This window comes from Cavia porcellus, unplaced genomic scaffold (genome assembly GCF_034190915.1).
Source record: "Cavia porcellus strain 051 isolate PalLab524CR breed Dunkin Hartley unplaced genomic scaffold, mCavPor4.1 scaffold_15, whole genome shotgun sequence".
In the NCBI taxonomy this organism is placed as follows: Eukaryota; Metazoa; Chordata; class Mammalia; order Rodentia; family Caviidae; genus Cavia; species Cavia porcellus.
The window spans coordinates 43,774,570-43,798,420 of record NW_026947498.1 but is presented as its reverse complement, the minus strand read 5'-3'; the positions used below and the strand labels follow the sequence as shown (position 1 = coordinate 43,798,420).

The 23,851-nt window shown below is 33.2% G+C and overlaps 2 protein-coding genes across 12 annotated transcripts in view; both read right to left on the bottom strand.

Moving 5' to 3' along the window:
* Arl6 (ADP ribosylation factor like GTPase 6) overlaps positions 1-3,233 on the bottom strand; it is a 32,141-nt gene extending 28,908 nt beyond the window's left edge. For 2 of the 3 annotated variants that reach the window (XR_010039389.1, XM_063224802.1), the window contains exons 1-2: positions 2,567-3,233; positions 144-221 (exon numbers count right to left, since the gene is read on the bottom strand). The gene's annotated coding sequence lies outside the window, so the exon portion shown is untranslated. The remainder of the gene's footprint in view (positions 1-143; positions 222-2,566) is intronic. The other variant, XM_003463306.5, reaches the window with a different exon arrangement.
* Positions 3,234-5,467: 2,234 nt separating this feature from the next.
* The window catches only part of Epha6 (EPH receptor A6), an 806,211-nt gene continuing 787,827 nt past the window's right edge, over positions 5,468-23,851 (bottom strand). For all 9 annotated transcript variants that reach the window (XM_063224791.1, XM_063224793.1, XM_063224792.1 and 6 more), the window contains 2 exons: positions 23,248-23,397; positions 5,468-13,362 (listed from right to left, as the gene is read on the bottom strand). In XM_063224791.1, coding sequence (XP_063080861.1) covers positions 13,248-13,362; positions 23,248-23,397 — 265 coding nt within the window. In that variant the 3' untranslated portion in view covers positions 5,468-13,247. The remainder of the gene's footprint in view (positions 13,363-23,247; positions 23,398-23,851) is intronic.

Here is a 23,851-nt window from a genome sequence, read left to right as displayed (position 1 = left end):
CCCAATTGTTAACTGTGAACATCTTTGTATATTTTCTTAGAAATATATTTCTTGTGGTAGAATTATTGGGTCAAAAGGTAACACTACTTAAAATTTTGACAGATACTATAGCACTGTCTTTCAGAAACTTTATGAACACTTACCAACAGTGGGTACAACTTTCAATTTGTTGTTTTCTTACCAAGACTGGGTACGGTTAATTTGTTTTCAGAGTTTGCTAACTGAAAAACAAAATATAGCATTGCAGTGTTACTTAAACCTATATTCATTTCATTACTATAAAGTTGAACTTTTCAGATTTTAATTCTATTAACACTTCTTCATTTATAATTATTTACCGTATTCCACTGACTGGTTTTCTTTTACTACTGACACCTGAGAGATCTTTCCATGTCATAATTTTGATCAAGTAAAATTATACTTACTTATATTTTGTGCTATATAGAAATTTTAATTTTTATTTAATATTTACAAAATTTATTTAAGTTTCTTTCTGTAGTGTTAGCCTCAAAAAAAATATTGTTTTTTACTCCTCAGTATTTTAAACATATTAGCCAATATTTTGTTTTCTGCCTTTTGAAAGTTTCAGTTTTAAGAGCAGCTTGAATTTTATATGCCTGAAACTTATACATTAAGTTTTTTTATTCTGGTATCACTTTTCTTTCTGCTACTCTCCTTACTTAATTTTTTTTCAACTTTACTTCTAACATTCTATATTCCTATACATGTTTAGGTCTATTTGTAAATTATCCCAGGATGTTCCTGATACTATTCTTTGGAAGATGATGTTACAAAAGATTTCAAAATCATGGACGTTTGGGAAATTTGGGATTCTACTGAATAGGTTTCAATAGAGCAATACTCCTCAAACTCTTTAATATGCTAAATTGCCTTGTAAGTCTATAGGAGATGTAGTATTTTTGGCTAAGTATTTACCTATGAAAATCCTCCTGGAGAGTTTCTTAACTGCACATAATTTGAGAAACCAGATCTACTCTTTTATTGATCTCTTTACACCCAGACCAGTACTAGAGTTTTAATTCATGTACATTACAATGTATTTTATCATTTGAAAATGCAATGCCCTCTCTTAAGTGTGTTTTTCAAAATATGAATGATTTCTTAAATACTCTGGACACTTTTAAAGATTTTACTTAGTTTTAAAAAAATAAAGTAGCTGAGAACCTGTACAATTGCTATTTATCAATAAATTATTTTTTAAAACTATCAGAAAATATGCCATGAAAAAAATCTGTATTTCTAGAAATACAAGGAGAGACCTTGTCTGATGTTTTTTCTTTCTTTCCTTTCCATTTATTTCATTTTAAATTTAGAGTAAGCAAGACCTTGGACAAAAATGTTTTTCCAAAGGTTAATTATCAATGCTCTGAGATCAGTCCAGATAATTCGCATTAAAATACACAAAACACCACTGAGGTTGAGAGAAACTAGCAAATCAATAAGGAATGAGAACAATGGGTAATTCGATATTTGCAATAACAATGAGGGTGTTAGTAAGATTTAGAATTGGTTAACAGTTAATAAAGGCAGCATATGTTACAAAGAGTACTTAGTAAATTTTGATGCTCCAAGTTGTTTTACTTCAAAAGCATAGTAAGTTCAAATTTTCGTAAGAAAATTATAATCTAGATTTTGGAAAAAAAGGTATAAAGTCCATACTAAAACTAGACACATATGTTAGTAAGTAGAGCATCATTATTAAATGCCCCACGAACAAAATACACCTGCAGCTTAAAATCTTCCTTTCTGTACTGCATAATATTGACAGAATTTTTACTACTTACCTGAGGTAAATTTTCTATAATCCACAACTCCTGTACTTGAATCAAGATTACACTGGTTTGAGTACTAAACCTGCCACTAGTTGTGTGGACTCTCCGAGTTGACTGTGCTCCTCAAGGAGCTCTAAGGCATAGCTTTAAGTTGTTCGAACTCTCAACCCAACCTATCTTTTTAGTTGCTCATTTACGCTCCAGCCAAATTTTCTAGTCTGCTCTGATAATCAGCTTCCTACACGTTGCCAGAAAAGCTCGGAAGAATTAGAGTACTATCTAGAGCTGCAAGCCAGAAAGCTAAACTGCACACAGAGATGGGAACAGAAAGAACACCCATGAAAGATACTTTGTAAACTTTAAACGTGCTTTTCTAGTGAAGGGGTGTACACTCTTTCTACTCTACGTGAACATTATTCAGTTTCCCATAATGAAATCTGAATTATACACTTTTTCATACTTCACATAAAAAGGCCCAAATTGGGCACTGTTAAAATCAACCAACCAACCAACCACAACAGTTCGATACATCTGTTAAGAGTCCCTGGTACTCACCACGTAAGTTCACTTTTCTTTTTCCACTTTTCTCACATTAGAAACAACTAGTCGCGTGGAGTTCAAAACGTAGGAAAGATAAAAAGGAATTCTAAAACTGACGAGGAGAAGGCCACTTCTATAAAACTGGAGGAAAGAGTCATACCTGAACTATGAGGCTAGGCTAGTACAGGGCCCCGAAGTTTATGAGGAATCGGAACGGAGTCACTCATTCTTACCCGCCTGTGGGATGGAAATCTGGTGCTTCAGCCTTTTTCTCTACGCCTCCATAGGAAAGATTCCTTGTCCAGCGCAGAGTCGCCTCCACAAGCTAGGGGAACTGGCGGCTTCAGTCTCCTCTTGAGCATCAGTTGCGGAGCAGGCGCCTTAGCGCGCGGGGTTTCCTTGGCAACACGAACGTCTTCCGGTCCAGAAGCCACGCTTCTTCGGGAATTTTAGCTATTCGGCTATTGCGCTTTTGCTTCTGGGGTTGAAAGGCTCTGGAAACAAAACCCATGGACACTCCAAGGAACTCTGTTAAGATGAATATGAGCAGAGGTGACGAGTTACCGATTATTCTGCTAGGATTTCCGCAGTCACCCGCGGAGCATGATGGGAGTTGTAGGGGCTCGCACAGCCTGCTGGGTAGCGTCTGCGCCTGCCTTCGCCGCCAGAAGGTCTCTCACCACGGTTTTCCTAGGTTGCTAGGCCTCTCCTAGAGCACTGCCCGTATGTTGAGCTAAGAGTGCGGAGTCCTAGTGTAGGTGCGGAGCGCGGGCTCAACGTGGTGACAGCGACTGCAGAAAACGTCGGTGCTCACTGGGGCAATACGTGTGTGGCAGCTGCCCCGCTGCGCATTACGCCACCCTACCGGGGTTCGCTGGGAGACTGCCTGCGTCCTGGCGACGAAAAGATGTGAACAGGTGGAGAGGGGCGAGAAACTGGTCTAGAAAGTTGTGCAATTTCTGTCAATGAATTATTATTATTATTTTAAACAAGGGAAATACATACTCTTTGGCAAAAGAAGTGTACCTAAACTCCTTGTTCTTAATGTTTGGTCTCACCCCGAGATTTCTGCCTGGTATAATCACTTGTGATTGATTACTGTCCCCAGTATCAAATCGACTGATGGTCAGGGTAAGCATTAGTAATAAAGTTAGCCATGTTCTTAAGTTGCACTCGGGTTTTACAGTAGTAATTACAAATGAGCCTCAATTTGAAAATCTGTAGTCGTACAATTTGCCCCATATATTTTACTGTTCTAATGAACAGACTAAATGCAGTCATTTTAATGATCTAGCATTATTTGCGAACCTTATTATTCGTCCAGACACACAGCCTTATATCTCAAAGAACTGCTTTTATGATTTTAAACATTCCTTAAAGACATTTCATTTCTTTTGTTACCTGTGAGTATGGAATTTTATTTTTTCTTTCCACCTGGAAACAAAAATGTTTATTTCCTTACCTGTTCTTCGGCCCATTAATAAATTGGGTTTATTAAATAGGCTAAGAGGCCAAAAAAAGGAAGTGGAGAGAATTCTGTCAAAATGATGATGGGAAGGTATGAGGTACGTGTATGATTCTGAGGTGTTTTCTTTTGTTGTATTTCCAAATTTCCAAGCGTAATTATTGTTGCAATGAAAAAAAAAAGTGTGTTTCTGGGCTGTAACTCTGTTTCAAGGCAAAATCAAAACGGGCGCCACCTGTTGTTGCATATCCAAATTATTGACATTTAAACATCGTCTTTTACGTGGGGGATGAAAATACACTCTACTGTGTGGTCGGTTAAGCCCTAGCTGTACTTTAGCTTCCTCACCTTCAGAAAAATACTATTTCATCTAGTGCCTTTTAGGATTAAAGAGATAACAAGTGTACATCATTAGCACACAGGTGATGAGAGACAGGCGGAGATCTAACATTCCAGAAAACTTTCTAGGACCGACTTAATTTTTCCTGTTTCCTATATTTTTTCCTTTAGGTTGAGTTCATTTACTTTAATCTAGTACAAAACATTTGTTGAAAGCAGGAGGTAGGAGCTGGGGATTTAACTCAGCGGCACAAGTGCCTGCCTGGCAAGCATGAGGTCCCAAGATAGATCCCCATATCAAAACAAAACAAAAACAAACAAACAAAAACTGTGGGAGGTGTAGGTGAATCTGGCATCCAATTTAGGCATACTGTTAATTCTTTGACGACAACAACAGAAAAGCAAGTAGTTACTTTATGTAAGGGTAGTTGATGTCATGGCTGATTATTATTAGAGATGAAATAGTTGTTATGAAACTCATAGTCTACTCAATAATTCAGCAAATATCAGTCTTAAAAACATCCACCATAAAAAAATGTTTCAATGGTTTGAATCCACTGTTTTGGTGCTTTGTCAATTGAAAGTGCTCTCAAGAATAGACAGAGATTAGCAAAAAGTAATTCCACTTGATGGAAATATTTTAAATGGAAATTTGAATTTAGGGCTTCACGCTTATCTGGTAGGCACCACACAACTGAGCTATACTCCCATAACCCCAGCCCTTGATGTAAGAATTTAGTTTGATTCCATTTTATTATGAGAATAATGTTTTCAAAATGGTATGTGATTTTTCTTAAAGCTACTTAAGATATGTATGCAAGAGAATTTGAAGTACTTTTCACTAGTTTCAATTTCATTCTGGTTTTGGATCCATAACAGGAAAAGCGAGATAAGTTGAATGCTGTACCACTCTGATTATTTCAAGATCTCTTAATGTATTTTGTTATCAGCAACTTTTAAAAGAATATAAAAAATTTCCGATTTATAATTTATTGAAATTTTAAGTGAGCACTGATGCTTGTGTTGAAGGGTCGAATACTGGGCATCATGTCTTTTATCATCTGTTATTTGTGTACACTATTGCCTCTACTCTGAACTATTTAATTCATTTGAATCTTGCAAAATGTTTTGCTAGTATAAAATCACTATAAAAATCTTTACCACTTACTTATAGTGATTTATATGAACTCATGTCTAGCTCTTAATTTCATTAGTTATTTTAAAATTACAACTATGATTTAAATCTGGAATTACTAAAGTTCTAACAAGGATTTATATTTCATAGACTAAAAATAAACTACATAAAATATACATTAATACAAGAGTCAGATTCAACCACCAGAACTGTAACTTTTATTTACTAATAGATATTTTAATAAACAGGCTTACTACATCTGTAAGACCCTGATAATGCCTCTTAGGAAATAATAGAAAAATAAAATACAATAATTAGTAATTTGTACTTTGTACAAAAATCTTATTATGTTGCTCAGCAGGTAGTTTTGCTAAACACCATATTCTTTCAGCAATTAGATGACATATGTAATGCAATTCACCACAATCTCTCATACTGAGAGCTGAGCATTCTGTAACATTATTAAGTTGTAAGCATGCCAGCACGTGAAAATTTACATGGAAATTTACATATTATAGTAGATATTTTATAAGATAAAATGGTACTACTTTTAAATAAATCTGGACTACTTCACTGCTAACAGTAAAGTAGGTAATAAGTAGGATTACAGTTCAATGAACATCCTTTTTGTGTTAATCTCTGTACCATATTGTGATAACCAGGAAAAATAACACAGGCTATGTAAGGAATCTAAGTGGAAAGTGTATATTGAAGCTCTAAATGGTGATATCACTGAAAAAAAAGTGTAGGGCTGCACTTCTTTCTTCTCACAGATATTCCCCCCTTCTCTTTTGTAAGAGTAGATGAATATACTGCCAGATCCTTAACTAATGATAAATGGGTTCATGTCAAGTTATAAAGACATAGTTTAAAAAAGTGTAGAAAGGAAAAACATTTTCAGCTGCGGTTTTTATTAATTAAATATAGCTCTGAGGGATTAAATTTCTCAACCTAGACAAATCTTACCCAGACATTTTATAGAAATATGCAATTTAGTATTAAATTAAACTTTTTATACCTTATTTTGTGTACACTGCAACTGTTGAAATTATCTAAAATTTCAAATGGCCATTTAAAATTTGATATGACCATTTAAATATATAAAGTGTTTCATTAAGTACACACACACACACACACATATATATATATATATATATATATATATACACACATATATCTTTATGTTTTTGGCTATGATAGAAGTGCAAAATAATGAAGAACAAACTTATTCCATAATTCACAATATAATTTCACATCAAGTCCAAAGAATAAATATGTATATTTAAGTTCCTGCATAGTGAATTACATACGGTATATCCAGAAATAACTCAGCAAGCACTATTATAGGATCACATTCTTCCTATTAGTGTAGAGAAGGGCACTATGAACAAAACAGTCATCTTGCCCATGTGTTTCTCCTAAATGATAAACGACAGAAAGTTTTGACATTTTTCGTACAAAAAACCCCAAAGTTTTATTAAAAGATTAGTGCATGTTTGTCTTTTTAAAACATTCAGATGGGAGCTCATTACTCTCTGAAATAATATTTGAGACAGGTTGAATATACATATCTCAGGATTAAACTAATTTATTATTTATAGGGTTTGAATTAGAATAGCTACAAAATGTTTCTGTCATTCTAATGAAGATAAATAAATGATAAAATATAAGAAAAATCTGACATTGAGAGGACCTTATTTAGTTTCTATCTTATGGAAAAGAGGACTTTTGTCAAAGTCCTTGGACAACAAAATTTCAGATCTTCAAGTAAGAGGCCTCAAAAATATTTAATAAAAAGTTGCCTTTGAAATAAAGTTTTTTTCCTATTGTATCACACGAGTATCCATTATATATTATATGTATGTATATATATACACATATATGTGTATATATTCCAACTGCTTATGTATCTTTCTTCTAACACATACTTCCTTTCCACTCCTTTATTGACTTTGCTTGATGAAATTAAACTACTCTCATAACAACATCTTTTTTTTTTTAACAATGAATATATCTGCGTATTATACACTCTGTCTCCTCTCTCTGGAGTCAGGCTCTCATCAAAAACTGCCCTCCCTCCATAGGCTCTAATGCTTAACCCTTCTACTTCTCTAGACCTTTGCTCTAATTATTTCTCTTATGTATAATCATTTTTCCTTTGCTAGATCATTTCGTTAATATATAAATATCTTTTGCATTTTTTATTCTAAATGAAGAAATTAACAGTAAAACTCCTTAAAATTCTCTCGACTCCACATCTTCAGCTCCTGTCCTATTTATCTTGCTCCTTTTTCAACAGAACAGCTTGAAATACTTGTTTATATATCCTGACTTTGCTTTCCTTTCTCACATTTCTTGTTAGTCCACTTCAGTCATGATTTGATTTCACTGTTTCATAGACATTGTCTACTTTAAGGCTTTGAAAGAGACTGCTCTTACAAGATTGGTCATTTTTTTTTTTTTTGCTCTAATGTTAAATTCTTAAAAGCACTTAATCCTGTTAACTATTCCAGAAGCATCATATAATCCTACCCCATTCCTTTTTGCCTCCTCCATTGCCTCATGAATATATACCACTCTTCTGTCTGCTCTCAAACACTTCAAACTAACTATACGTTAACTACTATTTCTGTCCAGAAGATTCTCACTGTAGATTTTCCCATGGCCATTTTCTTCATGTTTTTAAGGTATCAGGTTAAATACTGTGTCTTCAGAGACTTCCCTTCACTCCCAATATGAAAGAGTTGCAGTCATGCTATGTAACATTAATTTAATCAGTGCAACACATTACTATTTCTTTGAGTGTTTTTATTACTAGAGAGTCAGTTCTGTGAAGCAGCAACATTGCTTGCCTTGATCACCACGTATCCTTAGTGTTTCAAAGAGGACACTAGTGTGTATGTGGTAGTGTTTAATAAACATTAGTTGTGTGAAGAGATTTACAGAAAAATACTTTTTAAAACTAAGTTAACATATCAGTAAATATATTTATTTTAAAATTTAGGGGTTATAATTTTAGCCCAGTAAATAGACATGTCTTTTGTGGTTATTGTATTTGTTACACAGTATAAAGAGGTTGATAATGAGGCTTGGTCAGATAATTTTTGTAGTTTATATTAGATTGTGTTCAACTTTTGCCTTTAATGCAAAGTGGTCATGGTTGTAAAGAAGGGAAAGCAAATGTTTTGATTTCTCCAAGGAATTTTAGAGACTGTAGAAAATAAGCAATTTACATAAAAATGGAATGGTTTCCTACTCTTGTTTGAAGCATCCCATTTAGTAAAATTATAAGCACTGAATAAATGGAAAGCAGTAAATTAACTTACTATTTTGAATTTGCAGAGTGCACGGGAGGATTTTTTTAATGTTTCCATTCATACGAAAGTAAAAGAATTTACCTTTCCCTAATAGACTTTATGGAGTGTCAGACTAGTGTTAGTTAAAAGGGAAGAATGACTTGAAAAAGAATACCTTCTAGCCACTATGTTATGGCATTTATTCTTTGAGAACTGGCAAGTTACAAGCATTATGAGACTGCATAGAAATATAAAATATGAAGCGGCCCTTTTTCAAATATTTAAAAAACTGGAAAGGGAAGGCAATTTCTTTGAAAGAATTTAACCACTAAGACATCAAAAGCTATCACATAAAAGTAGTACATAAGTACCATATTTTTAAAATATTTATTATGTGTAAAATTTATATAACTATTTAAAAGCATATATTGATGCTAAAAGAATCCTTTCAAGTCAGTATGCTTTTCTACATTTTATACATAATGGTTTTAATTGAATAATAGAAGACAAAAGCTCAACAATATGGTAATTCATAAATATGTATGTGAAGTATTTTGGCAGTTCAATATGTGATGTATATTTTAGCAAAAATTTGTCATGTATATTTTCAAAGTGAGAAGGATTAGAAGTACAGTAATATTAAGACTTATGATTGCTTGAATATTTAAAATAAATATTTTTACCAACAATTTTCATGAGGTTTCTTCTAATTTTATATAGTGGTGTATATTTTAGCAATTATAAGTGGATTTATTTATGAAATCCCCACTCTTAAAACACAGTTTCAATATTACTAGTGAGACTAATTTTCATTCTCTCTTCATCTAGGTTTTTGTTGTTTTTTTAAACATGAGGTAACAATTTAAATTGAACACTATAGATTTTGAAACAAATTTTGGAAATGTTGATCATAAAAATGAGAAGTTAATTAACTTCAGTACATGCTATTTTGATGAAACAATATCACCAGTTTACCCACTGTTCTCCACCTTTTAGAGTCTTCATTTATTTAGTTATTTATTGGTGCCTGGAATGGAACTCAGGACCTTGCACTTGTCAGGGAGGTGCTGTGCCACTGAGCTATGTGCTCTACAATCTTCATTTAAAAAGCAAAAAAATACTTTTTGAGTAAACATTAATATGAGTTTCTTCTATTTTGTGAAGTGACCCTGGAATGTTAAGGTAATAACAGTAGAAGATGTGATATATTTACCACAATTCTCTTTTTTATATAAAGGCAGACACTGTGAGATGGAATAACAACTATTGTTTCTTAGAACACTGATTTAAAATTAATGTTAAACTTGCTTAGCTAAAGCTTTAGAAAATAATCATCATCATCAATGTTAAATTATTTTACAAAATACGTAATTTTCAGTTAAGGCAAAGCCAGAATCCACACCCTCTGTGAATACAAGTGGTCTCATGTATAAATCCATCATATTAAAAGTATACTATTTGTGACCATCTCTGTCCTTTAGCTTCTTATAAGATGATCAAGGAGCTCTTTTTAGATTTGCTGTGCTTTCTTATGTTGACAGGGCATAGTAATAAAAACTGAAAAAGGGACAAATGATAAGCTGGTGAATTAAAAAGAACAGAGAGGCTGAAAAAGAAAGCTCCAGAAAATTTAATAAAGGAATAGTAAAAGACACAGATTAACATCTTGAGATAAGGAAATTTACCTGACTACTTTTTAGAACAGAAATTTATTAGATAAAAATACCTTTTGAAAATGTACTTGGATGAAATGTAACAATTCATTCAATATTATTTCTATAAGATCCTATAAAGATACTTAAAAAGCTGATATATAAATATATATGCATATTTTAGTTATCTAAGATTAATTGTGATGACTTGTGATTTATAGGTGTTACTAATTTTTTGAGTATTTAAAATTTTATACTTATGCATATTAAAATATTTAATTACTAATTATATATATCAGTAAATCTTAAAATGTTTCATGTAAAATTTACAAATTAATTTGGCATTTTATTTAATGTTTCTATACATTTTAATACCAATAGGATCATGGGGTCCTTTAATTGGTAGGCATAAAGAAATATTCTCATATTGTTTCTCTTAAATTTTGTACACGTTTTAACTGTACTTTGACCAGGGTGAAATTCGAAATTACATTTATAATCATGTTTAAGTTTTATAAATCATAAATGAAATTTAAAAGAAATTCTGAGGAGGGGGAGAGGCAGAGAGGAAAGAGAGTTTTGTGATATCCAAAAAAAAAAAAAAAAAAAAAATTACAACTTCACTAGAAGTTGGAAAGTACTGAAGTTTTTAAGAAAACAGAAAACCTGTGTGTGTGTGTGTGTGTGTGTGTGTGTGTGTGTTACTGGGGATTCAACTCAGGGAACACTGAGCTACATACCTTTATTTTTAAATTTTGAGACAGAGTTGCTCAGACTGGCGTTGAACTTCTGATCTTCCTGCTTCAGTCGATAGAATAGCTATGATTAACAAGCATCAGCAGCACATCTACTCAGGAAAAATATTCTTAAAAGTGCTCTTGAATATTATAATCACTGAATGTCCACCCCATAGAAGTTTAAATACTTTAATACAAGTTATTTCATCAAGGTATACAGATGTTGCCGACAAGAGTCCTATGGAAGACGATATTATTCTCTTATTTTCTAAATAACTTTTTGTTGTTTTATAAAAATAAATATATAATTAATAAATTTAATCTCTTACATGTTTTAATTTAGTATATATTTAAAGACAGATAAATATGAAAATTTTATATTTACTTTAAATGTATCCAGATTTGGGTAAATATATCAAGCAAACTGCATATAGTCTACGAGTGGTGTGTGACCATGCAAGCTGATGGCTACAAAAAAAAGTTGCTAGCAGTTTCTGACACACTTACTTAAAAAGTGAATGATGTCTCCCTTTTTTCTTTTATAGTATACTGAAGGAATACTCTAAAACCTTCTTTCTAGCTCTATTCATCTTTTTTGAAACAAGAAAAATTAAGTGGTGCTAGAAAAAAGGAGATAAATTTGCATGATAAAATACATGGAAGGGTCTAGTAAAATGCTGTCAACAAAATCTTAAGGGAAAAACAGAAAGAAAACTATTTTCAACAAAACGTGTAATTTAGATACGAATTAAGATTGTGGATACGGTACCTTTGTCTCTGAGAGTAAATAAAAAAGAAATGTTTAACATCTGCAGACGTCTTGCGCTGCATTTTTGCCTCCCTTAACACATTTTCCTTATTTTCCCACCTAGCATGGCAGTTGGTGTTTTTTGTACTTTCACAAGAAGCAGCTGATTTTATAAATGATTTTGTTCGTAAGACAGCACTATTTTGACAAGCTGACTGTGCTTAATTCACTGAGAAATATAGTTCCCTTTTTGTTACAAGCCTCTGAAAAGATTAGGACAAAAACATACCTTAGCTGTGTTCACTTTTTTACAACACTGTAATATGGAGCTGGTTAACATAAGCACACATACACCAACACACACACGTGCACACACATGCTGAACTGAAAGCTCTGTTTATATCCTGTTTGAAGTATTCATACTTATTTCTTAGGCGCTTTGTAAAAGAGCTCAGCATGTTTCTGCAACTTATTTTTGCAATCCAAACATAAGAATTCTTAAACTTTCAAAATATACTGGTATAAGTTAGACAAAAGTGTTTATTTTCTTGGGTTACCATATAGGTATCATAAAATTCTGTTTAAATTAATTAATAATTTCACCTTAAATCTAAGGCTAAAAGATGTTTTATTCAAAGCAAATCTACAATATCAACTAATTTTCTCAGTGTTTTGATAGTTACTTTTGTAAGCTTATGAAAGTGGATGAAGGGAACAGTAATAGGTTTATTCCATGCTTCATTCTATGAAAGCCTTTGGATTAACAGTCACATACTTTGTCATTCCAAGAGTGGTTTCATAACATGGTAGAGAAACAAAATAGTAAAACAAAACAAAACAAGAAACAGAGAGGAAAAGCCTGTAAAGTAACATCTACTCTGTAATGTATGTAAGGTTAATTTTAACATAGACAAAGCCAGTCTTAGAAAATTTAAAATCACAGTATTTTTTCTCTCTCACCCTCACCATTAACCCTCCTCTCACCAGAGTCATACCTGACAAGAATAATTACACAAAATCCTGCATTTCTGTAAATCATTCTAACACCAGGTACCGATAGACAAAGTATTAAAGCAACCATACAACAGATAGACTTGAGTAAAACTATCTAAAAAATAAATATTCATGTCAGTTTGGCAGCTACTTGATCACACAACATGAAAATCCAACTAATTCTATCTCATTTACCATCAAACTTTACATACATCATTAAGGATGCCACACTTGGACAAATTCCTTAGGTCCATGAACACCTCCTGAATACTTCTGTACAAAGTTACACATCCATGCTGAGTTATTATCATGTGTAGCAACAATCTGCAGTGGGCCAGGGTTTTATTTGCAGGTTATTCAGAGAGGACCTGTGTAGTAGCATGGTTTTAAAATCCAAGTTGGAAGCATAAACATAAGGTGTGCGGCCATAGTCTGAACAAGAGACTGCTTTGTGAAGCGATGTTTGGAGAGTCAGAGGAGAGGGCAGTAGAGAGGATATCTTTCATTTTAGAAATGCTGAGGCACAAAACACAGGTGTTTATAGTACTTTCATACGTGAAATCCTTTCTCCTGTATGTGCATCATATGTAAACGTAAAGTCTGTATGCTGCTGACTATTCGTCTCTGGTGTCCAATGAGTATGACTCCAATTCTCCTAACGTCACTGGGAGAGAGGGAGGGGAGAGAACAGTTAGATTTGGTAAATAGGAGAGAGAAAAGGAAGGCTTATAAATATTAATTATACACAGTGTCATACCTGCCAAAATTTTTGTAGCTTGTTAAGCATAGATATCAATGAACAGTGATAAATTTTTACATTTTTCATCTCTATGGCTCCACAGAATATACTACATTAATTTTACATTTAAAGAAACAAGAAAAATTTCGTATTCAGCTATTTTCAATAGACATTTTTAAGCCCAAAGGTTATATATACTTTAGATATGTAGTTAGATAAATTTGTAACAGTGGTATCAAAATGATGAGAATGCAAGGTAAAAACTAATGTAGACTGAGTTCTCACAGTATTTTAGGGACTTTAAAAATTGTCATTATGTTGAACCATATGAAATTGCCATTATTATTTTAAAATAATGACAATTTCATATGGCTCAATATTCTTTTAGTACTTAGTCTTTTAACTCATAGGTTGAGGATTCCTAATGTCTGTTGGCAATAAAATCTTTGAAACAAAGGAAATGGTTGACCATTATGATACACAGGAGGAATGCTAAAGTGAAATAGTAATATTGCATTAATTGGACGAAGGTCATAGGAATTGGTGATGAAATATTAGTTTATATGAGTAATAGATAATTTTAAGAGAAAACTATGTTGATATAAAGTCTATAATTGGAACAAGAGTAATATACACTTTGAAAGCATTTAAATTTTTTCCTTTTGTATGAAAAGAGCCAAAATGTTTTCTTTTTAAAGAGAAAAAAAAGCACAAAAATTTAAATAGCAATCAAGCAAACAAAAAATGACAACAAAAACAAAATGATGATAACAAATTATAGTGGTACAGGATTTCAAAATAAGATGATAGGATTTTAACAATGGTTGTTATATTACATATTGTTATCACGTTACCAGACATCAGCATGCAAGATTGATCAAACAATATGATATCCCTTTGAGCAATTTCTTTCCTTTTACTATATCTTTTAATTTTTGGATCTTATTTACTTTCAATTTTTTACACTACGTAGATAATATGGTGTTTACACATGTGAGTCTGATTTATTTCACTTATGAGTATGGTCTCAAGTTGCATCTATTTACCTATAAAAGCCTCAAGTTTATCCTTCTTTATTGCTGAGTAGTACTCCATTCTATAAAAATACATTTTTTATCCATTCTGCGGTTTCTAAGATCTAGCTTTTATAAATTGTGAAGCTATAAATATGATGCACATATATTGCTGTGGTATAATGTTTTCAGCTCTTCTGGGAAAACATCCCGAAGTGGAATAGCTGAGTGGAATGAAATCTCTAATCCTAGTTTTGTGAGGAATCTCCATACTGATTTTCATAGTGGTTTTACCAATCAACCCTCCCACCAAAAATGTAGAAAGGATCTTTTTTTCCCGACAGCCCCTCCAGCATTTGTTATATATTGATTTCTTGAGGTTGGCTATTCTTTCTGGAGTGAGATGGTATCTTAGTGTTAATTTGCATTTCTTGAATTAACAGTGATGATGAACATTTTTTCATGCATTTATTTGACATTTGTATTTCTTCGTTTGAGAAGCATGTATTCATCTCAGATGCCCATTTTTGGATTGGGTCTTTGAATTTGGCAGCCTGATTTATTTTCAATTCTTTGTATGTTCTATATAGAAGTTCACTGACAGAGTTACAGTTGGCAAAAACATTTCCCCAAAATGTAGGTTTTCTTTTCACCATGTCAGTAATTTCTTTGCATGTGCAAAACTTTTCAATAAGAAGAACTCCCATTTGTTGATTCTTTGAAGTATTTCCCATGCAGGTTGGCTTTTGTTCATGAACTCCCTGCCCATTCCTACATCCTTGAGATTGCTACCTACTTTGTTTTTCAGTACATTTACTGTTTCTGTTTTAATATTTAGATCATTGATTCATTTTGACTTTAGTTTAGTGCATGGTGATACACATGTCTAGTTTAAGTCACTGGCATGTGAAAAGTCAATTTTTCTAGTACTATTAAAGAGGCTTTCTGCTAGTGAACTTCTTTGGTCCTTTGTCAGAGATAAGGTGGCTGACTGTAGTTGAGTGTGTATCTTCTATTCTGTTCCACTGATTCTCAGGTCTATTTGCCAGCACCATGCTGATTTTATTAAAAAAGCTTTGTGGTATAATTTCAGATCAGAGATGTGATGCCTCCTGCCTTGTCTTTGTTGCCCAGAATTATCTTTGCTAATCTAGGTCTCTTCTGGTTACAGAAGAATTTTCAGAAGGTTTTTTTCTAAATCTGTGAGGTATGATAATGGTATTTTTTCTTTTTTGGTACTGGGGATTGAACTCATGACCTCATGCTTGCCAGGCAGACGCTTGTAGCCCTGAGCTAAATCCCTAGCTCCAAGATAAAGGTATTTTGCTCAGGACTGCATTAAATCTGTATAAAAGTTTTGGGAGTATGGTCTTTTTCACAATGTTGGTTCTTCCTATCCATCAGCAAGGAATATCTTTCCATTTTCTGAAATACTCTTCAATTTCTTTTTTCAGATTACTGTAATTTTCAGTGTGTAAAACGTTTACTTTCTTTGTTAGACTGATTCCTAAGTACTTCAGTTTTTTGGATGTTATTGTGTAGGATATGGTTTCCCTAATTTCTCAGTGAGTTTTTGTTTCTGTACAGGAATGCTATTGACTTTTGAGTGTTGATTTTGTATCGAGGTACATTGTTGAATTTGCTTATCAAGTCTAGAGGACTGCTGGTGGAGTTTTGGGTGTCTTCTATGTACAGAATCATGTCATTTGAAAATAATGATTATTTAACTTCTTCCTTTCATATCTTTACTCCTTTTATTTCTCTCTTTTGTGAAACTGTTCTGGCTAATGTTTCCAGAACTATATTGAATAGAGTGGTGGTAGTGTACCTCCTTGTCTTGTTCCTGATTTTAGCGTGAAAGCTTTCAGTTTTTGTCCTTTTAGTATGATGTTGGCTGTTGGTTTGTCATAATGGCTTTTATCAGATTAAGGTAAGGCCATCTATTCTGATTTTTCTCTAGGATTTTTTTTTTCCATAAATGAATGTTGGATTTTTATCAAAAGCTTTTCCTGCATCTGTTGATTTTCATCTTTGGCTCTGCTAATGTAGTATATTATGTTTACTGATTTACATATGTTGAACCATCCCTGCATTCCTGGGCTGAATGCCACTTGGTCATGATATACAGTCTTCTTGATGATCTTCTCCATGCTGTTTGGGAGTATTTTATTGAGGATTTTTGCATGAACATTCATTGGGGAGATTGGCTTATAGTTTTCTTTTTTGGTTGGGTCTTTCTCTGGTTTTGGTATCAGAGTAATATTATCTTCCAGGAATGAGTTAGAAGGATTGCTTTCTTTTCAATTTCATTAAAGAGCCCAAGGAGTACTGGTGTTAAATATTCTGCTAACTGCTATTGGGTTATTCAGAATTTCTATATTTTATTGATCCTGTTTTGGTAATTCATATGTTTCCAGGAATCTGTCCATTTCGTGTATCTTTTTCTATAAGACTACAGATTTTCAAAATAGGTATTGATGATCTGAATTTCCACAGGATTCACAGTGATTTCACCCTTTTCATTTCTTTTTGCATGGAGTTTTTTTTTCTTTCCTCCTTTTGCTAAGATTGGCTAGGAGTTTATCAATTTTATTTATTTTTTCAAAGTTGTTTGGAGAGTGTTATTTAATTTTCATGTGTTTATGGAGTTTGTGGTTTCTTGGTCATTAATTTCCAATTTCACTGCAATACGAACAGATAGATAATTTCAATTCCTTTGAATTTATTTAAGTATGTTCAATGGACAAGTATATGGTATATTTTAAAGAATGACCCATGTGCAGCTGAGAAGAGTATGTATTCTGTGTTGTTAGGTGGAACACCCTATAAACATCTACCAAGTCCATTTGTTCACAAGTTTTGTTCAGTTTTGTTGTTTCTTTGTTGATTTTGTATCTAGTTGGTCTTTTTTTTTTTTAACAAAATGGAAGGTTGAAGTGCTCTCTTAAAATTGTATTATTGCTCATTTGATTTTTCATGCTTATTAATATTTGTTTGATATAGTTGGGTGCTCCCATATTTGGTGCATATATATTTATTATTTTTTTCTCTTATTGAAGTTTCCCCTGAACAAGTGTGTAGTGACCTTATTTCATCATTCTTGTTTTGAAGTTCACATTATTTGCAAGTAAAATAGCTCCTCCTGCTTTGTTCTGGGTTCCTGTCACATGGAATATTGTTTTCCATCCTTTGATTTTCAGTCTATTAATTTTCTTTTGAGTTAAATGTGTTTTTTGCATACAGTGTATTGCTGGATTTTGTTTCTTAATGCACTCTGCCACTGTTTCTTTTTATTGGTGAGTTGAGACCATTTACATTGATGGCTATGACTGATATGTATTGACTTATGTTTGTCATATTACATTCTTGTTGTTGGTTCTCTTCTTTTTCTCTTTGTTTCAGTGCTTGTGCTGCTTGGTTTTTTCTTTCTGTTGTTCTTGGAATTGTGATTATTTTTATCTTTCTAAGGTGTCTTTCAGTACTCTTAGTAGTGTTGATTTGGTGGTCATGAATTTCTTCAGGTTTCTTTGTTATGGAAGTATCTTATTTCTCCATGAGTTTTGAAAGATAGTTTTGCTGGGTATGTTAACCTGGCCTGGAAGTTGTTTTCTTTCAGGAAATACTCACTCCAAGGTCTTCATGACTTGATGGTTTGTGTTGAGAAATGTGCCATGATTTTGATGGGCTTTCCTTGATAGGTGATCTGTTCCCTTTCTCTGAAAGCTTTTAGTATTTTGTTTTTGTGCTGACCTTCTGGGATCTTAATTATTATATGTCTGGGTGTAGATTCATTTTGGTTATGGCTAATGGGAGTTGTATATGCCTCATTTATGTATCTGTATGTCAGATTCTTTTCTCATAGTGGGAAAATTTTCTACTATTACTTCTGCAACTCGTCTTTTTATGTCATCTGAATAGATTCCTGCTTTTTCATTTATACCTATTAGTCTATATTGTTTTCCTTTACATCATCTTGCAGCTGTTGTTTTCTGGTTCTTTGTTATTTTTAGAGATTTTTTTTCATGATCATTATCTCCCTTCTTGTCTTCAAAGTCTGAGAATCTATATTCACCTTCACTGAAGTCATTTTCCCAACTTTAAACGGAATTTTTAATTTCCTGAATACCTGTTTGAATATATTTCATGCACTCTAATTCTTTCCCATAGTGTTCATTCAACATTTCCATTATTTTCTTATGTTCCTCTTTTTTTATTTATATCTTCTTTAGATATGCTCAACATTTCTTTCATAATGTTGCCATTTTTTTTACTTGAGAGATTATTCCTGATCTAATTTCCTCTATAGCCTCATAGAGTTGTTTTCACTTCAGCTGCTATCATTTCAGAGTTTTCAGTTGTGCAGTTTTGAGTGTCTTCCATTTCATTGTCTCCTGGGCTTGTTCTCAGTGGGCTGAAGGTCTGAGACTGCATTCTGCTCTATTATTTTATCATTTTCCTAAGTTTTCCAGATGAGCTGATTGGGTCAAAGGTGCTTCTCATGCTGACTGACTTACTGTAGTATAAAGGAGTGTGCCAGGCACTTTTCTATGAGCCAAGGTTCCTGGGGTGACAGAAAAATGATGCTCCTTCTTGATGGTAGAGGATCTTTGGGTGAGTCTTTTCTGGACCATAATTTTCCCTGGGACACTATATGGATAGTGACTGGGGACTACACTGGGCTGGGCAGATCTTGGCTCTTCCAAATCCTGTGAGGTTCACTGGGGTGTTCCTCCAATGAATGGCACCAGGGCTGGGTGGTACTTGGCTCCTTTTGGACCTGTGCAGCTAGCTGGAGTGCACCCTTGAAGTATGGAGCCAGGGCCATATTTAAAATATTTTAAAAAAACTATTTGAATTAACTATTTTCTTTCAAAGAATAAAAGTTTAAAAATGCAATGTCCAACTTCTTCTATAATAATACCAAGAAATTGTGGAAATGACGCACTAGCCTTATGAAAAGTGTTCTTGATCAGCATGGGAGTTTGATCTGCTCCATTTGCAATCTGGCCCAGTTCACCCCTCCTTAGGTAACTTGGTGGTCCTCCATTCCCAGGAGGTCACCATATTAATGCCAAACATTGTAGACATAGCATACTACATGTGGGCATAGCATATTATAGCCAAGAACTCCTGGACTCCAGCAATCCTCCTACCTCAGCCTCACAAGTAGTACAGACTACATGCATGTACCATCATGCATGGCAGGAAACATGTTCCTGATATAGCATTTGAATTTGTAATTCCCTGGGCAGACTATTATTAAAAAATAAATCAAAAGTTTCTACAATTAATGGTAATGCCAATATAACATACCAGACTTATGGGACACAATAAAATACTCCCATGAGGGAACTTTATGGAGATGAATTCTCAAATTGGTAAATTACAACAAGCTCAAATAACCTAATGTTTAAACTCAAGTTTCTAAAATAAGAAGAACATGTTAAATACAAAACACATGCAAGGAAGGAAATTATGAAGACTGAGCTAGAAATTAACCCAACTGAGACTAAAAAACTACAAATAATGAATCAAAAAGTTTAATCTTTGAAAGATTAAGTAAAACTAACAAACCCTTAGCTAGCCCTATTAAAAAAGAAAAGACTCAAACACATGCACTTGGCAACGACAAGGTAAAATCACAATGGATCCTGAAAAAATTCTAAAAAGCTATTAATATACACTTTGAAAGGCTGTATTCTAATAAAATGGGAAATTCAGAAGAAATAGACAAATTCCTTGATATGAATTACCAAAGCTGAATCAAGAAGATATAAAAATTCTAAATAACTCAGTATCCGTCAATGAAGTTAATGAAATAATACAGAAACTACTAACAAAAGAAAGCCCAGGCCCTGACAAAGTCACTGCCAAATTCTACAGGAAATTTAGCGAAGAGCTAATAAAATTATGCTTTAAATTCCTTAGTGAAATTGAAAAGGAAACAATACCAACAAACTCATTCCTGGAAACACACATTATCGTGATACTAAATCCAGAGAAGGGTCCAACCAAAAAAGAGAACTGCAAGCCAGTCTCTTTAAAGAAGAGATGCAAAATTCCTTAGTAAGGTACTGGCAAACAAATTCAGCAAATTATCAAGATCATATTCCATGATCAAGTGGGATTCATTTCAGGGAAACATGGATAATTCAACATATCCAAATCAAAAAATGTAATAGAACTAGGACAAAAATTACATAATTACCTTAATAGACACAGAAAAAGCTTTTAACAAAGTTCAGTATTCATTCATAATAAAAAAAAACCCTACAGAAAATTTGAATAGAAGGCCTTTATCTCAATCTAATAAAACTTGTATATGATAAACACCCAGCATCATACCACATGATCAAAAATTGAAAGCTTCCGCTATAAAATCAGGAACAAGACAAAGATATCCACTATCACCATTCCTATTCAATATAGTTCTAGTAAAACTTAGCCAGAGAAAATAGACAAGAGAAAGAAATAAAAAGAAATAGGGTAGGGGAAGGAAGAAGTTAAATGATCATTATTTGCAGATGACATGATTCTCTACATATAAGACCCCAAAAACTCCAACAAAAAACTCCCAGAGTTAATAAATTGAATATAGTAAGTAGCAGAATATAGAGTCAGTGATCAAAAATCACTGTGGATTCTTGTCCACAAATAACAGACTCACTAAGAGAAAAATTAGGGAAACAACAGCTTTCACAATACATTAAGAATAATAAAATACTTAAGAATCAATCTGCTGAAGGAAGTAAAAGACCTTCACATTTAAAACTACAGTATGATGCAAAAGAATATCAATGAAGATATCAGAAAATGGAAAGATAGATTGAAGAGGATATCAGAAAATAGAAAGATATCCCTTGTTCTTGGGTAGGAAAAACCAATATAGTGAAAATGGCCATACTTCCAAAACTGTTCTACAGATTTAATGAAACTCCAATCAAAATACCAATAGCATACATCATACAACTATAAAAGACAATCTTAAAACTCATAGGGAACCAGAAAATACCTAGAATAGGAAAAGCAATTCTCAGCTACAAAGGCAAAGCAGGGGGGATCAAATCCCTAATTTGAAATTGTACTACAAAGCTACTGTGATGAAACCATTCATTATGGTATGGCAAAAACAAAAAACAACAACAATCAAAACATAGATCTGAGTATCCATGAGACAGAATAGAAGATGCAGAAACAACTTCAGACACACTAAGTTATCTTATCTTTGACCAAGGGACTCAAACACCTTCACCGGAAGAAAGATATCCTCTTTAACAAATGATGCTAGACCAACTGGCTTCCCACATGCCAAAGATTAAACCCAGACTCATGTATCTTACTATACACTAAACTGAAATTGAAATGGATCAAAGATATAAATATTAACACAGAAACAATCTGCTGGAAGACAAAAATAGGTAAAAGTCTTGAAGATGGTGATGTAGGCAAAGACTTTATGAACAAAACCCCATGACACAGGAAGTCTTCCAATGAATCAACAACACATCATATCAAAATCTTTTGCACAGTAAAAGAAACCACCGACAGAATGGAGAAACAATCCAACAGAATGGAAAAAGTTTCTCCAAGTGTTCCTCACAGGATTAATAACTAGAATATATAAAGAACTAAAAGAAAAACCACACTCTCTCAAATTTAATGACTTAATTCATAAATGGGCATCTGAAATGAATAGACATTTCTCAGATGAATAAGTATAAACCACAAACATACATGAAAAAATTTTCAACATCACTGGGTCATTTGAGAGATACAAATTAAAACACTGAGATTCCATCTTACTTCAGAAAGAATGTCTATTATCAAGAAATCAATAACCAATTCCAGGGGAGCTGCAGGGAAAAGGAACACTTCTCCATAGCTGATGGGAGTGTAGATTGATACATCCACTTTGGAAATCAGTATGGAGATTCTTCAAAAATCTAAAACTAGAGCTTCTATTTGACTGAGTTATTCCCCTTCTAGTTATTTAGTGATATATGCATGCCTGTGTTTATAGCAGCACAATTTGTAACATCTAAATCTTGGAACCAGCCCAAATATTCATCAACAGATAAATGGATAAAGAAAACGTGCTTTCTTCATATACAATGGAGTTCTACTCTGCCATAAAGGAGAATAAATTTGAGACATTTCTGAGTAAATGGATGCACCTTAAGACCATACTCTTAAGTGAAATAAATTGGACACACATGTTTAAAACATTTTTTCCTCTTTTGTGAAAAACTCAAAAGGTAAATGAGGACCAAAATGACTGATAGATATTTGGAAGTAGGGAGAAAATGTTCACATGGGAAGGAGAACAAAGAAAAAGGCAGGGAGAAGATAAGGAAGAGGACTAGGGCTAGAACAAAACAAAAAATGAATGGAATGCAGGAAGTGTTTTATAAATGGAGAAGGGGAAAAGGATTGAAGGGTAGGGAGGGGAATGGGAAAAAATGATTAAGATATATTATGTATGGGTACAAATTCCCTATGATGTCATATGCATGTCAACAGTGTACCAATAAAATTAATTTTAAAAAAAGAAATAAAATGATAATCCTAGTAAGTTGTTTTTTCATATACAATGGAGTTCTACTCTGCCATAAAGGAGAATAAATTTGAGACATTTCTGGGTAAATGGATGCACCTTGAGAACATACTCTTAAGTGAAATAAATTGGACACACATATTTAAAATATTTTTTCCTCTTTTGTGAAAAACTCAAAAGGTAAATGAGGACCAAAATGACTGATAGATATTTGAAAGTAGGGAGAAAATGTAAACAACTTACTCAATGCTCATTCTTGAAATCAGGTCAAAAGTTGTAAACCCTGCTGCCATGAAATTATTCTTATATTGTCCCATCTTTATGGAATCCAACCAGTCACCAACTGTGACAAACAAAGGATATTCAGAAACTTCACCAGGGGAATCTGGCATTCTACAATGAGAGAGAGACAGACAGAGAGAGAGAGAGAGAGAGAGAGAGAGAGAGAGAGAGAGAGAGAGAGAGAGAGAGAGAAAGAGAGAAAGAGAGAGAGAGAGAGAGAGAAAAGAGAGAGAGAGACTGACTTTAAAATCCAGATCAAGCAAGAATCACCCAACTTGCTTTTTCCTCTCATGGCATTGTTGCTTCTAATATTTTTAATCCTTCACTCAAATAAATTCCCAATTTTCTATATTCAGATAGCAACTTCCAAAATAAATAAACTCTTCTGTATATCACGTCATTTATTTTTTCTGCTTTTTGCCACTATTTGATCCTATACTTGATAGATTTTGAGAAAACTCAAATTTCTACTATCTTCTTTTTCACTCTTTTCTCTTATGTAAAACTATATTTTGAAACATGAGTGATATTCCATCCTCTGAATTACAAGGACAGTAACCAGCCC